The sequence below is a fragment of the Myxine glutinosa genome, chromosome 8, assembly GCF_964187855.1.
Source record: "Myxine glutinosa chromosome 8, kmMyxGlut1.1, whole genome shotgun sequence".
In the NCBI taxonomy this organism is placed as follows: Eukaryota; Metazoa; Chordata; class Myxini; order Myxiniformes; family Myxinidae; genus Myxine; species Myxine glutinosa.
In genome coordinates this window covers 70,824,928-70,841,868 of record NC_136268.1, presented here as the reverse complement: position 1 = coordinate 70,841,868, position 16,941 = coordinate 70,824,928, and the positions used below count along the sequence as shown (strand labels likewise).

General features: G+C 47.8%; 1 protein-coding gene across 6 annotated transcripts in view; it reads right to left on the bottom strand.

Annotated features, from left to right (window-relative positions):
• Nucleotides 1–230: 230 nt before the first annotated feature.
• Nucleotides 231–16,941, bottom strand: part of ATG13 (autophagy related 13) — a 79,526-nt gene continuing 62,815 nt past the window's right edge. For all 6 annotated transcript variants that reach the window (XM_078783382.1, XM_078783384.1, XM_078783383.1 and 3 more), the window contains 7 exons: nt 16,082–16,160; nt 15,731–15,831; nt 15,491–15,587; nt 11,008–11,082; nt 10,734–10,844; nt 6,278–6,406; nt 231–865 (listed from right to left, as the gene is read on the bottom strand). In XM_078783382.1, the coding sequence (XP_078639508.1) occupies nt 788–865; nt 6,278–6,406; nt 10,734–10,844; nt 11,008–11,082; nt 15,491–15,587; nt 15,731–15,831; nt 16,082–16,160 (670 nt within the window). In that variant the 3' untranslated portion in view covers nt 231–787. The remainder of the gene's footprint in view (nt 866–6,277; nt 6,407–10,733; nt 10,845–11,007; nt 11,083–15,490; nt 15,588–15,730; nt 15,832–16,081; nt 16,161–16,941) is intronic.

Below are 16,941 nucleotides of genomic sequence, written 5' to 3'. Positions count from 1 at the left end.
TGACATTCAGACTGCTCCAACTGTTTCTTCTGACATGCTCTTTTCCTCATAAAATGGATGAATAACGATCCTGAGATGCTTGTGATTTTAAAAAAAACAACACTGAACAGTCACACTGCAATGTTGTGAAGGGGACAGCAGAGCGTCGTCTTTTTTTTCTTTTTGCTTTTTTTTAAATCAGAAAATACGATCTCAAGTCCAAAAATTATTCCTGATCAGTGGTAGCAAAATTGGTTTTAAGTGACTGTTTTAATGAATCTTTACAAACCATTTGTATTGATTCCATTGTGATTGCATAAAGATTGCTTTGCAAATGTGGACATGACTAAGAAAGAGTATGAACAATTTAAGTGCTCTTCTCAATCACCATGTGCTCATGCACACCTCAAATAAAAATACTTCCATTGCAAAACCTGGGCTCTCGAGGAGTTATTAGGTCATACCTGCGAGATGGAAAGACATACCCAAGTGCCTCTCATGTCCATGTATGATACACAGCCCGATTAGGCAAATGCGAACACATGAAGATTTAGAACCATTTACATGCATACAACGTGAAATTCTGCCAAGTTTTAATGGAACCATATCTTTAGACATATAATACAAATGATACAAAGGGCTTGCTGAGCATGCCCGAGTAGGTTGATGCATAACAGTACACCGTTTGTGCACAGTAAATGGATACACATCTTAATAATTTGAAGAGCCACTGCAGCAGCTCTCAAGGATCTTGATCAAAATTCAAGAAATCAGAAATTCCATTGCCTGGACCAGCCAGACAAAAACCTCACTGCAGTGTCTCCACAAAGGCATCAAACTCCTCCATACTGGCTTCGTAAGCTGCCAGTTTCTCAGGAAGAAGTTCCTAACAAGAGGCAAAGAGAAAGGAACACATCATAAACTAGGAAACAAAAATAGATAAAAGTACAGTAAAAATGGGGGGGGGGGGGGGGGAATAGGGACAGCAAGGTGAATAGGGACACAAACTGAAAAAAAGTTCGGAAACTTTTTTGCTGAAAATTGATAACCATACTGATTTGTTGATATTTGGGTTGAAAGTGTTCTCTTGTTTTTTTAAAAAGCAACTTATAGTCCCTATTAACCCCATATTGTTCCGGGTTCGGTTGCGAGAGGACGCTGGCGTTGCATATTCGCCGCTTCTCCGACTGGATGGATGTACAGGGTCTGCTTCTACTTTTCTGACCTGACATCTCACACCTGTCCTGCCTTTTCACACCCGCACGTGCCGCGTGTTCTCCGGCTGGATAACGGAATCTGCTTTTGATGGTACGGAATACGGAATCGAAAGGCCCGCTCCCGTTGTTTGTGGCCGTGGCCTTGTTTGCCGGTGGCCTTGTGGCCTTGTTTGCCGCTGTGGTCTTGATTAGCGGCTGCAGTCGTTTGCCGCTGCGTTTGCCGCTGCGTTTGCCGCTGCGTTTGCCGCTTTGCCTCCTCGACCTTGGCCTCGTACTCGTCCCTTCGCTCCTGCCTGGCATGGCTCTGAAGTACTCCGCCGCAAGGCTTCTTCTGCTCAATACCCGCTCCACCCCATCATGCATCTCTGCCATCAAATCAAATGGACTCCTCCGACGACCCAGGTACATTCACCGTGGCTCCGGTCGCAAGTTTGTTTATTTGCAATCAGGTCACTCCATCCCCGTCCTCTGGTCGGCTCAGCGCACTCTCACTCTTCGTCCCAGCGCACCTGGTCACAGCAACCCACACGATCGCACCTCTTGCCTACGAACCCTGGCTAAATCACCTGAATTCATCCCTGCTGTTCAAAACAACATCAAGCTCACCCTGTTCAACACCCGGTCCCTCAACAATAAATGCCTCATCCTGAACGAATACATCCTGGATAACAAACTGGACTTTCTCTGTCTCACCGAAACCTGGCAACAACCTCTGGACTACTACACACTCAACCTCACCACACCCAATGGATATTCCTACGTCAATAAACCACGCTCGGAGGGCCGAGGTGGTGGAATTGCCGTTATCCACCGTCAAGACATCAAGACCAACCTCATCTCCATCTCATCTGCTCCATCATTTGAACACCTGGCTTTAAAACTCTCTGGTCACACGCAGTCAGTCATGGCTGTCGTCTACCGCCCTCCCAAACCACACCCATCATTCCTGTCTGACTTCTCCTACTTTCTGACCCAGCTATGTTCCCTCTCCCCCTCAATCCTCCTCCTTGGTGATTTCAATATCCACATGGACTCCACTGACTCCACAATAACCACTGACTTCACTGATTTACTCACCTGCTTTAACCTCACTCAACATGTCGACTTTCCTACCCATATCCGTGGTCACATTTTGGACCTTGTCTGCTCCACTGGATTAAATTTGCACCATCTCTATGGCTCCGACCTCACCCTCTCTGACCACTTAGCCATCACTCTGACCATCAACATCCCCGCCCCAACACCAAGGCATTATCGCACAATCAACTTCCGTAAGCTAAACGCTCTTTCACCTACCTCATTCTCATCCACGCTCTCTGAAAAAATGTCCACTTCTCCCTTCATTGACCTCCACACCCCTTCCGACCTCACTGACTACTACAACCACACTCTCTCCTCCTGCCTTGACCAGCTTGCGCCTGTAAAAACCAAAACAGTTTCTTTCACCCATTCTGCTCCCTGGTTTACCCCTGAACTCCACCTGATGAAAACTCGTGCTCGCCAACTTGAAAGACTCCGCAATAAAACGGGTCTCACAGTTCACTCCCAAGCCTACAAGGACCACATACAACACTACAAAGATGCCCTCTCCCGCGCCCGCTCTGCCTACTACTCTCAAATTATCCACTCTGGCTCCGGAAACCCAAAAGCACTCTTCTCGACAATAAACAAACTCCTCCGCCCCCTGAACACCACCACCCAGTCATTCACAGTAGACAACTGCATCTCCTTCCTCTCTTTCTTCCAACGCAAAATTGACAACATCTACAACAGCTTGACCACCGCCGCACCCGCTCCCCCTCCAACCACCTGCCCCCCCTTGTCCTGCCATCCCCTGTCTCGGTTCTCCCCAATCTCTCCTACTGACCTCTCTGAACTCCTCATAGGAATGAAAACTGCCACCTGCACTCTTGACCCCATCCCCTCCAGCTTTGTCAAAGCCTCCCTCCCTGCTCTCTCTCCACTTATCATTGCAACAATAAACTCCTCCCTGTCTACAGGCATCGTCCCACCTTCCCTCAAAATTGCTGCTGTTACCCCCATTCTAAAAAAAACCTGGTCTAAACCCTGACACCCTAAACAACTTCAGACCCATCTCCAACCTACCCTTTCTGTCAAAAGTTTTGGAACGCGCTGTAGCCACTCAACTCAAACATCATCTCTCTGCCAATAACTTGTATGAAACATTCCAATCCGGATTCCGCTCCAACCACAGTACTGAAACTGCTCTCCTCAAAATCACCAACGACCTTCTCCTCTCCTCTGACGCTGGCAACCTCAACATTCTCGTCCTCCTCGACCTCAGCGCTGCCTTTGACACCATCGATCACACTATCCTCCTCACCCGACTTGAATCCACCTTTAACGTCACCGGCACTGCCCTCTCTTGGATTAAATCATACCTCTCTGACAGATGCCAGTTCATCTCCATCAATAACTGCAAATCCCCCACTGCTCCCCTCCCCCAAGGTGTCCCCCAAGGTTCAGTTCTTGGCCCCCTCCTCTTCATCCTTTACCTGTCCCCGCTCGGTCACTTAATCCGCCGTCATGGTCTCCAATTCCACTGCTTCGCCGATGACATCCAGCTTTTCATCTCCACCAAGTCCGTCTCCACCGACACCCACTCTATCCTGACAAACTGCATCACTGAAATAAAATCCTGGCTTCAAATCAACTTCCTCAAGCTTAACTGTGATAAATCTGAAATAATCATCATTGGCCCAAAAACGCTCACAAAATCCACCCATAACTTTGCCCTCAACATCGACGGTATCCCAGTATCCACCTCCCCTCACATCCGGAATCTTGGCGTCATCTTTGACCAAACCCTTTCCTTCGACAAATACACTAAACAGATCACAAAGTCAGCCTTCTTTCACCTGAAAAACATTGCCCGTCTCCGCTCATCCCTCTCCTCCACGGCTGCAGAAACCCTCATCCACGCCTTCATCACCTCCCGTCTGGACTACTGCAATAGCCTCCTCTATGGTTCACCCTCAAAAATCACCAATAAACTCCAATACATTCAGAACTCCGCTGCCCGTCTACTCACTCATTCCCGGACCCGTGACCACATCACCCCCGTCCTTTACAAGCTTCACTGGCTCCCCATCCCCCAGAGAATCCAGTACAAAATCCTCCTCTTGACATACAAAGCCCTCCATAACCTGGCCCCATCCTACCTGGCTGACCTCCTCTCCAGACACACTCCCACCCGCAACCTCCGCTCTGCTGGTACCAACCTCCTGACCCCCTCCATCCGGACCAAATTCAGATCCTGGGGGGACAGGGCCTTCTCCATCGCTGCTCCCACCCTCTGGAACTCACTACCTCACACCATCAGAGACTCCTCCTCACTCACCACATTCAAAACATCACTAAAGACCCACCTGTTCAACGCTGCATTCAACATTCAACCCACAGCATTTAACCCCTGACTATCTCTTCTCCTTCTCCCTCCTTTTGCTTTAAATATTTCCCTATTGATTCTTGTCTTGTCTTTTTGATTCTTGTCTTATATATATGCCGTATATCGCTGCTGTTTGTTTTCTTGATTCTTGTCTTTTTGCAATTGTTGTTTTCATGTATTGTTATGCATTATGTTTTCCACTCTGTCAAAGCGCCTTTGGGCTTCTGGAAAAGCGCTATACAAAATAAATGAATTATTATTATTATTATTATATATGGGTTAAATAGGAATAAATAGGATTTTTATGGCTGTCCCTATTCACCCCGTTTTACGGGTAAATAGGGACAGTCACTAATACAAAAAAAAGAATCATCAAGAAACAATCCTGAGTTTCCAACTTATTGCTAAATTGATAGCTCAGATGGATGCACATAATATGCACCCATAATATAAACCACGGTGCCAATGAAAAGAAATATGGGATAAAAAGTTTCTCCAAACGGTCCCTATTTCTTGATTATTATTATTTTATTTTTTTTGATTTTTATGTCCTGGTCAGGTTAGAATCAGAACTTTAAGCATGTATGGACACGAAGAACCATAATGCTCTAATTTAAATCAAAGTTAGACAGAAGGAGCATTTGGCCCATCATACCTGTGCTATATCTACACCCTATTTACTCAGTGCATAAATTTACTTGTCTTGGATGTTCTTATCTAAAACTAACCAATAACTTCACCAAACCTACAGACACAACAAGGATTTGTGAAAAACGAGGAAAATAATTTGCAGCACAAAATATCAGAAGTTGATCCCTGGAGTGGTTAACCTATGAGGGGTGGGGATGGGGCGGGGGGGGGGGTTCGGGGAGGGGAGATGTTGGGGTTGTGAGAGGAGGGGGGAAGGCAAGGAGCAGTGTGAGGGGGGGGATTATGGGGGAGGAGGACAATACCCGAGAAAAGGTTTTGATATTTAAGTCGCTCTTCCTTCAAATTGTTGCATTTTAACACCAAATACAAGTATGGTCACCACCTACAGAAATGCAGAAATGATCCACAACCAAAATTCCGACATGATCTACCAACACAAAGCGAACATGATTGACAACACAAATGCAGACGTGATCCACAACCCAAATGCGGACATGATCCACAACCCAAATGCGGACATGATCCACAACCCAAATGCGGACATGATCCACAACCCAAATGCAGACATGATCCACAACCCAAATGCAGACATGATCCACAACCCAAATGCGGACAGGAGAAATCCAACACAAGACATCTGAAAGACGACCACACACCTGAGCTATACTGCTGTTCATTTATTATTCTACCTTGTCTTTCGCTTTTCATTACAAGGTTTAATGATGGCCTATACAATGCTTTGATAATTTTTAAAATATACTTGGGCTAAGGCTCATAATAGAGTGACTGACACACACACACACACACACACACACACACACACACACACACACACACACACACACACACACACACACACACACACACACACACACACACACACACACACACATATATATATTGACAAGTATTTGCTCCATCCACAGATATACCAAGAAATGCGCAAAACGCAGTCTTTGCCTTAATAATGGAACCATGCAGAGCAAGGCCCAGACCCCATTTCCAAAAAGAAAAGCCTTACAAACTCGGCAGCCATTGACTGAGAGATGCTCCCAGTTGTGAAGCATGTGAGCTGCGGCGGGTTCTGGAAGCCTCTGTAGAAGGTCCCCAAGTCCATAGGCAGAAAATCATCTTTGGAAAACGCTGGTTTCTACATACAAATGAAACAAGAAGTTTATAAACTCAAAGTACATCATTATTTTTGAAAACAATAACTGATTGTTGTGATAAAGAATGATTATTGCACATTTTAGAATTATAAATGACAGATATGCAAGTGAAGAGGTAAACAAAGGAGGTGAGAGAGTAACAGGTCCAGTGCATAGGGTTCGAATCTATACATTAGTGTGTTTATGAAACACAATGTATTCATATACTGTTAATTGTTCCACTGATGTAAAAACGGAGGAACTTTTTATACCCCACTTCATACAAAGCTCTTTCATTCCTCTTCCCTTCCTACCATCTCTTCATATAATTCCTACCTTCCTATCTTTTGGAAGGTAATACGTTTTTGTAATAACATTAATGCTGTTGCTTGTACGTATGCGCAAGCTTGTACGAGAGGGGGCGCTGCACTGTAGCTGACCCCGCGTGACACCGTTTACTCTTCTGTTGTTTCGTCGTCACTTTGCTTTCGATGAGTGGATTTTTATTGGTAAATGGAAGATGGAGATTCACGACCTCCGCAGCTGTCAAAATGGCTTTGGGGTTTTGCTGTTACTGCACATGTTGGCTGGTATCTGTTCTTCACTTCACGGACGTTCTTTACAAGATGGCGTCATCACGTATACTCGCGAGGCCTTGCTGAACCTGCGTTTCAATGGTATTGGTGGTGCTACGCAGAGAGTTGTGAACTTGGCATCGAATGGTGTTTTCAGAATTAAAGAAAAGAAAAAACGAGGTTCTCGTGGAGGTCTTCGTCAGCGGCTTAAATGCAGAAACCACAAGGTACCACTTCCTGTTTTGACTTTGATTAACTCTCGCTCCATAAATAACAAAACTGATGAACTTGATGCCCTCCTGAGGTTCGACTGGTACTATCGGACCTCATCTGTTGTGTGTTTCACCGAGACATGGCTTGGTGAAGGGGATGATGTGTCCTTCGATGGATTTGAGATGATCAGGGCCGATAGAGTCGCGTCATCGGGCAAGGCAAAGGTGGCGGTTTGTGGATGTTGGTGAATTTTAATTGGGCCAAACATTTTACAGTACGTGAACGGTACTGTTCCAAGGAAGTGGAGATACTGACGGTGTCTTTCCGACCCTACTACCTGCCACGGGAATTTGGTCAATGCACTATTATTCTGGTGTACGCACCGGGGCCGGACTTTAAATGCGCATCGGAACGAATCGCAGAAAGTTACAATGGAGCGACCGCCCGTTCAACGGATCAATCAATCCTGATTCTTGGGGATTTCAATCGATGTGACCTCGATCAGGAACTCCCTCAGCTCGATCAGTATATGGATGTTGCTACCCGTGGTAACAGGACATTGGACAAATATTACGGTAACATTGAACATGCTTACGTGGCGAAATGTGCTCCTGCGATCGGACGATCAGACCATAAGGTGGTCCATCTCTTACCTACGTACAGACCAAAGGTGATACGAACGCCGGTTCCTTGCAAGACGTTAAAACCAGAACGGTGGAGGATAATGAACGTTTGAAGGGCTGTTTCCTATGCACAGACTGGGATGTATTTTTTGGCTTGTGACGACCCTGATGAACTTACTGAGACGATCACAGATTATGTGAAGTTCTGTGAGGATCTCGTGACCACAAAGAGAACCATTCACGTGTTTCCCAATAACAAACCTTGGGTTACCGCTGAAGTGAAGGCTTGTTTGAAGAAGAAGAAGCGTGCATTCCTGAAGAAGGATGACTCGGCCCTCAGGGTGGCGAAGAAAGAATTGCGCTCTGTCATTGGCAAGTGTAAACGGTCGTACAAGGATAGGATTGAAGAACAACTACATGATGGTGATGCTCGTTACCCTTGGAGGGGACTCAGGCATATGATAGGAATGAATGAGAGGCTCAATGATGGTAGATTGCCCACTAATGTTCCAGATTCCAAATTTGTGGATGAATTGAGTGACTTTTACACGAGATTTGATGTTCCAGGAAACCGAGTAAAATGTGAAGCTCTCTGTGAGGATCTAGATACTCGAGCGTGTCCCATACCTGTAATTTGTGAACCTGATGTCGTGAGGTGTTTTAGGGCGTTGAGTAAAAGGAAGGCTTGTGGTCCAGATGACATTAAGTCTGGTATTCTGAAAGAGTTCTGTTTAGAACTTAGTAATGTTTTTACTCGATTGTTTCAGTTACTTTTGGCGACTCACACTGTTCCTATTTGTTGGAAAAAGTCCATTATTATTCCCGTGGCAAAAAGGTTCACCCAAAGCAGCTCAATGTTTATAGACCTGTTGCCCTCACCTCCATCTTGTGTAAATGTATGGAAAAATTGATGGTGAAGTTTATAGCATCAGATGTAACTCCTAAACTGGATCCTTTACAATTTGCAAACAAAGCAAGACGAGGTGTTGAAGATGCCTGGCTCAGCTTACTTCATCTAATCACAAGTCACCTTGACCAGAATGGACCTGTGTCCGTGTGTTATTTATCGATTTCTCGTCAGCCTTTAACACTATGCAGCCATTTACCCTTCTGAAAGTGTTGAGTGACCTGTGCCTGAACCCCCATATCATACTTTGGGTGGAAAGTTTTTTACGAGACCGTCCTCAGCAGGTGAGGGTGAATGGTAGCTTATCAAAGTTATCAATCTTGAATACTGGTGCTCCATAAGGCTGTGTATTGTCACCTCGACTGTTCAGTTTGTACACCAATGGATGTGTGGCTCATAAAGAAGTTTGTAACTTTATTAAGTACGCAGACGATATCGCCATTGTTGGCTGTCTTTCCGATCAATCATCTTTTGTATCGTACCTCGACGAGATTGACACATTGAATAAGTGGTGTGGGGACTTTTGTCTTACTCTGAATGTGTGTAAAACAAAAGAGATGATTTTGGACTTTCGGAAAGGTCACAATCATGAGCCTGTAACCATAAATGGTGATAAGGTGGAAATTGTTAGCAAATATAAATACCTGGGTACCTTTATTGATAACAAGTTAACTTTTGATGGAAATACTGATGCGGTGTACAAGAAATCAATGCAAAGATTGTATCTTCTCAGGAAGTTGAATTAATTTGGTGTTAGCTCTCGTGTGATGCGGATGTTAACAAATTCCTTATTGGTCAGTGTTTTATCATTTAATTTGATTTCCTGGTACAGTTATCTTAATGTGCGGAATAAGTCACGATTGAGAAAGGTCATTACACTGGCATTTAAAGCTGTAGGTGGGCCTTCAACTAGTCTGGAGTCTCTATACTTGTGAGCATTGAAAAGGAAGGTGGTGCAGGTGTGTACTGATGAGTCATTTCTTGAACGGGCTTTTTGAAAAACTGCCATCAGGGAGACGCTTTCGTGTAAGGAGGATGAAGAAGAACATTTTCAAAAGGTCATTTGTACCATGTGCAATTCAAATGCTAAATTCAAATTCCAAGACATTTTGCTGTTTAGTCAATCTTCCATATTTTATATTTATTTTATATTTTATATCTTTTTATATTGTTTTCTTATTCCCTTTGTGTTTTATGTTTTAATGATGGTCAACTTACGGTGTCACCAAAGAATAATTTCCCTGAAAATGGGACAATAAAGATTTATTTATTATTATTATTATCTCCCTCTTCACCCCATTCCCTTCTCAATTTCATAAAGTTAGTACGCATATGTTGCATATTAGCATATGCCACAGAAATACACCTTATATAATCACACCCTAGATGACAGGTGATTTAAACTTGCTTTGCTGTTTCACTTTCTATATGAATGAATGAATGAATGAATGATCGTTTTAAGGCCATTTTTCCCCGCTAGAGCAGGGGGTTAGTCTTGCGGACCCCATGACAATCATGGTTCCCTGTTTGAGGCAATGTTTTTATGGCCGGATGCCCTTCCTGATGCCAACCCATAGTTGCCTCTTCGATGCACATGTTCTAAATCAGGGTACACACCGGGATCATTCATCCCAGCAAGACGGTACTCAATTAGCCGACCTCGGAAGGATGACAGGCTGAGGCAACCCCCCCTGGCGTTAATTCAGCGATCGACAGGGATTCAAACTCAGGATCCCAGGATTCCAAGCCGGCACCCTAACAGCTAAGCCAACACCAAGCTTTCTATATATACTTAAAATAACCGCAAGCAATTGAAAGAAATATCAACATTTCATTTACTTACAAAATGTTTGCCTTTCCTTATTTTACACGAATCACAGAAGATAATTTACATGGATAAATAATCAAACAAGTTTGGGATGATCACCTCACACATCAAATATTACCGTGTCATTCATTAATCCAATAAACTTTCATGTTCTGAAATTTAATGTGGTGTTCTGAGACTGACCATGTCCACAATAATGAAATCATCCTGCAGGTCATCAGAGGTGGTAGAATAAGGATCTTCTGGGGTCCTTGGAGAACCAGATTCCATATCAGGGGAGTCTGGAGGGTTCATCTGGAAAACGGAGCAACAGAGTATTACGAGTGATGATGTACACTCAGTTTCAATGATTTGATTGTATGTAATGTGAGGTTTGAAGTGGTGTCCAATGTAGAAAGAATGCTTGGATGAATCCCACTTTATATGAACCATTTTGTAACATGAAAAGCCATTTTACCATGTTATCGCCATCATCTTGCTCTGGCAAATTTGTCAGGAAGGATGAGAAGGGGGGGTCCAAGCTGGGCAGAGTCTGAAAAACATTGAAGGCGAGCACAAACTGAGTCTGGGGTGGCGGGGGTGGCGACAGGGTCAGGGGATGTGGGGCGCGGTGGCGACAGAATCGGGGAATGCGGGGCGAGGCGACAGGGTCGGGGGATGCGGGGCGAGGCGACAGGGTCGGGGGATGCGGGGCGAGGAGAACAGGGTCGAGGGATGCGGGGCGAGGCGACAGGGTCGGGGGATGCGGGGCGAGGCGACAGGGTCGGGGAATGCGGGGCGAGGCGACAGCGTCGGGGGATGCGGGGCGAGGCGACAGGGTCGGGGGAGGCGGGGCGAGGCGACAGGGTCGGGGGAGGCGGGACGAGGCGACAGGGTCGGGGGAGGCGGGGCGAGGCGACAGGGTCGGGGGAGGCGGGGCGAGGCGACAGGGTCGGGGGAGGCGGGGCGAGGCGACAGGGTCGGGGGATGCGGGGCGAGGCGACAGGGTCGGGGGATGCGGGGCGAGGCGACAGGGTCGGGGGATGCGGGGCGAGGCGACAGGGTCGGGGGATGTGGGGCGAGGCGACAGGGTCGGGGGATGCGGGGCGAGGCGACAGGGTCGGATGCGGGGCGAGGCGACAGGGTCGGGGGCTGCGGGGCGAGGCGACAGGGTCGGGGGCTGCGGGGCGAGGCAACAGAGTCGGGGGCTGCGGGGCGAGGCGACAGGGTCGGGGGCTGCGGGGCGAGGCGACAGGGTCGGGGGCTGCGGGGCGAGGCGACAGGGTCGGGGGATGCGGGGCGAGGCGACAGGGTCGGGGGATGCGGGGCGAGGCGACAGGATCGGCGGATGCGGGGCGAGGCGACAGGGTCGGGGGATGCGGGGCGAGGCGACAGGTTCGGTATTTGCAGGGCGAGGCGACAGGGTCGGGGGATGCGGGGCGAGGCGACAGGGTCGGGGGCTGCGGGGCGAGGCGACAGGGTCGGGGGATGCGGGGCGAGGCGACAGGGTCGGGGGATGCGGGGCGAGGCGACAGGGTCGGGGGATGCGGGGCGAGGCGACAGGGTCGGGGGATGCGGGGCGAGGCGACAGGGTCGGGGGATGCGGGGCGAGGCGACAGGGTCGGGGGATGCGGGGCGAGGCGACAGGGTCGGGGGATGCGGGGCGAGGCGACAGGGTCGGGGGATGCGGGGCGAGGCGACAGGGTCGGGGGATGCGGGGCGAGGCGACAGGGTCGGGGGATGCGGGGCGAGGCGACAGGGTCGGGGGATGCGGGGCGAGGCGACAGGGTCGGGGGATGCGGGGCGAGGCGACAGGGTCGGGGGATGCGGGGCGAGGCGACAGGGTCGGGGGATGCGGGGCGAGGCGACAGGGTCGGGGGATGCGGGGCGAGGCGACAGGGTCGGGGGATGCGGGGCGAGGCGACAGGGTCGGAGGATGCGGGGCGAGGCGACAGGGTCGGGGGAGGCGGGGAGAGGCGACAGGGTCGGGGGATGCGGGGCGAGGCGACAGGGTCGGAGGATGCGGGGCGAGGCGACAGGGTCGGAGGATGCGGGGCGAGGCGACAGGGTCGGGGGAGGCAGGGAGAGGCGACGGTCGGGGGAGGCGAGGCGAGGAGACAGGTTCGGGGGAGGCGGGGCGAGGAGACAGGGTCGGGGGAGGCGGGGCGAGGAGGGCGAGGAGACATAGTGGGGAGAGGGGGCCGAGGCGGCAGTCAGGAGAGAGAGAGAGAGGAGCAGTCGGGAATTGGAGAGGGGACAGAGTCTGAAGGAATACAGTATTATAATCACAAAAGGAGAGATGGATGGGGTGTGGGCGGAGGATGAGGAGGGAGGGGGTGGACACAGAAAGACATTCTGGGATCCTGAAATTCAGTCCAAATTAATTATAAACCATCATTCCTGTGATATGAAAATGTTTATATTTATTAATACTTGAAATTATAGTCTCCAGTGTCCTTATATTCACGATCAAAATGCACTGCACTAACTCTATTGCATGAGAGGAGCTTTCTGGTGTTTTATTGGTAAGAGTCATTACACTAAGATGTGCTACGGATTAGTCACTTCCACCTTTGTTGCTTTATAGACTTGTAGGATTTTTAGTTTCAGGTATTATTGTTGGTAACATTTGTGTGAAATGGAGATGACTTTAGTAAAAGGCAAAAATAAATGTTTATGAAGGAAAAAGGAAAACGCCGAAAAGAAACCGGAAGAGGAGAGAGAGGAGGAGATCGGAGAAAGAGGAGACGGCCATGAGAGATACAGCCGTGAGTCGCATCGAGGCTGCATGCGGACTTTTTTGATATTGGTCGCGAATGAGTTGAGGCTTCCCGTGAAAGGAATTGCCCACAACATCGTCCGATATTGTGATTGCAATTTAACCTGTGTCTCAGGTTTTCTTACCAAGTGTGAGCTATTGTTGGCGGGAAAGCAAGTCTCCATTACAGGCCGATCAGCCATTTTTTTCCTGGAAGAGGCCGTCCGCCTGGCGCTTCGTGTTTTGTCGTTGGTCGCACACAGCCTTTTGGGGGTGGTGCTCCCATATCGACATCATCGTGTGGATCACCGTTTGTTCCCATATTGGCTCAATTCCCATATCGACCTCTCACCTCGCAACTCCTCATTCGCAGCTGCGCCGATACATGCCTGTTCTTATCGTTCTGCACGACTTCGACCTTCACCAAGCGTGGGGATTCGTGCACGGACTTTGGGGAATGTTACATTACATACACGTGTGGCGTTCGTGAGTTTATTGCTTTCAGAGCAATGGGGAATGATGGTACCATCACATGTATCATTCATTTGATGCAAGTGATATTTTCATGGTACTTTCTTTCAGAGTGTTATTACAGTAATACCCCGGCCTACGTCATTAATTGGTTCCATAAGCCGTGACCTAACTCGCTTTTTGACGTAAACCGGGCGTAATGTCTTAAAAATGCCTTAAAATGAAGACAAACACCGTAATTCGTAAAACTAGAGTAAATAACTGGAGGCTCCGCCCTGAATCTTTGCCGCTCCCCGTCGGGAGTCCCTCCGTTGTTTTCTATCGGTCGGGTCTTCTCCTCGAACGGGGTGACCGACACGGACGTGTCGACCGTAAGCTGGCTTGTGTGCCGAGTGGCTCCGCGGCCCGCTTCACCACGGCGTGATTTACCCAACGTGTCCGAGCAGTTTCACCGGTGGTCGTCTGTGACGAACGAACGAGCTCAGGGTTCCGTGAACCCGGCCGCCCCGGGGATCGACGCTCGCCTCCGAGTCGTAGGCGTGCCCCGTCTTTCCTCGAGCGGCCGAAGTGGCTTGCTTCTTTATTTTTGGACGATGCGATATACGCAGAAACGACGACGTACAGGCAGGCATTTGCAAATCCATGCACATGTGCACATGCACACGTCGATCGGTTCTTTACAAGGATATGCATCAACAACAACTTGCTACTCCCTGCACCACAGATGTCAATTTGCAAACAATTTACCTACTCCCTCTACCTAACTTTAAACTACCCTCCCCGGGTATTCGTGAAGGGGTCCATCCTCCCCCATCCACTCCTTCGCACCATGCACTCCACACCACTCAATCCACACTACTCACTCCACACACCATGTATTCCCACACACCAAGTATTCTCTCCATTTATCCACTTGCACCCCATGCAATTCAATCACTCAACACCATTACACATGTCCTCAATACACCACTCATACACTTTCTCCAGTCATCCCAGACCATTGCCTCATTTCACCAAGTTCAACGATAACCAGATTCTCACACACACAACCATTCTCGACCAATGCCTCATTTCACCAAGTTCATTCCAAAGATCCTCATTTGCGCCTAAAGCTCATCCTCATACTCACACACATGATACACCAAGATACACCAATCGGCTTCAGCTTGAAGTCGCCAGTGCAATTACCCCCAAGCATTAGCGTTAGCCGCTCCTTCGCGACTTTGTAGCCTGGCATGGTCTTCTCCTCCTTCGAGATAAAGGAGATGATGATGTAGGAGTGACGTAAAGTCGCACATAATGACGTTCGCTGAACTGAAATTTACTCTAGAAGAGTGGGGTAAAGTCGGATTTGACGTCGGTCAAAATGGCGTAAAACGGGGTATGACTGTATTGTGTATGTGAAAGTTCTTAATACAATTACTTGTTTTGTTCTACACAATTGCATTGGCGTGGTTTTACCATGGTTTATTAGAACACTCAAAATAACAAATCCTTCTGCCGTGTTCCCTCTCGAGACTGAGGGGCACCGTAGCCGGGGTTTGGGGAAGTAATACGTAACAAATGATATAAAATATAAAATAAAATAAAAAGTGCACAATGTAGGCAAGTTCTGGTCAATAGGATAACTCAAATGGGTTGGCTTAAGAATATGGAAATGTTAACCATGATAATCAGGCGTAATCATTACCAAAGGTGCTGCACATGTTTATCTCAACTCATTAAAACCCACCTGCGTTCCGGGTCGACTTACAAAGGCTCCAGATTTACGATTTGCCAGGACTTCCGGTAAGTTAGGATTACTGATCCCAATTATCCGCAAGCCTTCTCTGGATAGATATGGAAGGTTATAAAAAAGAAAAGCAGGAAATCATTAGTGGCTTTTGACACACCACAATTTAGGTGGTACACAGAATGCATTAAAGTATGTATTTCTTTTGATCAAGTTAAAACAAACGGCATGTGGCCTCACCTAGAGGTGTCAGTGAGATCCATCGATGTTTGTTCAGCATCCAAGTCGGAGAGGGCCCAGCCTCGTGTGTTGGTACCATGTTCAGGAGAGGGTGGTATTACCTAAAGAGGAAATTTTGGCTTGATGTGTGTGTGTGGAAAGCAAAGTACGCGAAAAATTCACATCCGCCATGAAACAAGTACGTGGTACATTACAAATGTCAATTGGGAACTTGACTATACAATTGTAATCTGACATGAGCATTTACCAGGACTTGGATTAAATGTTCTATAATTAATCCAATAATTGCATGCTTGATGTAAACCAAAGAAAACCAAGTAAACAAGTAAAATGCTGTCCCTCGATGTCTACCTGAGATGCAGGAGAGGTGGAGAAGGAAGTTGTGCATAGATCTTCTACAGAAACCTCCACATCTTCTTCAGTACCTTTCCTGCAAAATACAAGGAGATAAAATGAAATAAGAAAAAGTGAAAGAATATCTCTTGTAAACTATTGTTATGTTTGTGGGGTAGTGATATGTAGAGTCAGGTAGATTTGTATAGGTAGGTTCTCCGATGATCGTGATAAGAACCACCACCATGTAATAAGTTTTGTTTAGCCGAATGTCGGACAAGTGTATATCTGTCCCCGTCACGAGGGGGCGGGGCATGTTAACTCGCTTAGGGCATAAGGATAAATTTTCCTTTGTTCGTAAAACCTCAGTGATTTATTTCCTTTGTCCCTTTTGGCACCGCAATAGACACTAGCACAGGAAATGCCCATTAATGAAACCATAATAACAATAAAAACTAACCGGAACCCAGGTGACGCACTTGGACTGACAACCCCGACTTGGCAGGCACACATAGCTCAGGCAAGCCATCAAGACACACCCCGAGGAGCCGTGATTGGCTCGGACTTGCTGATTGGCAGAGAGAAGGGCGAGCAAGAAGTGGCGCGCTGATTGGTGGAGAAGTGCCATTGACGTCAGAGGAGGGACGTAAAAACCACGCCCGGCCAGGATTCTTTCTCTTCTCCCTCTTCTCTTGTGCCCTTCTCGTGCTGGATGTGAAAAGAGATGGTTGAGCGCTGACGATTCTCCCCCCTTGTCTGCACGTTCTGGACCTTGGTGCGGGCAGTAGTGTGCCGAGACCTTATTGGGGATTGAGGAGGCCGAGTTGAGAACGAGGAGCTGGGAACAAGGAACGGCGCGACAACGGCAATTCGCTTCG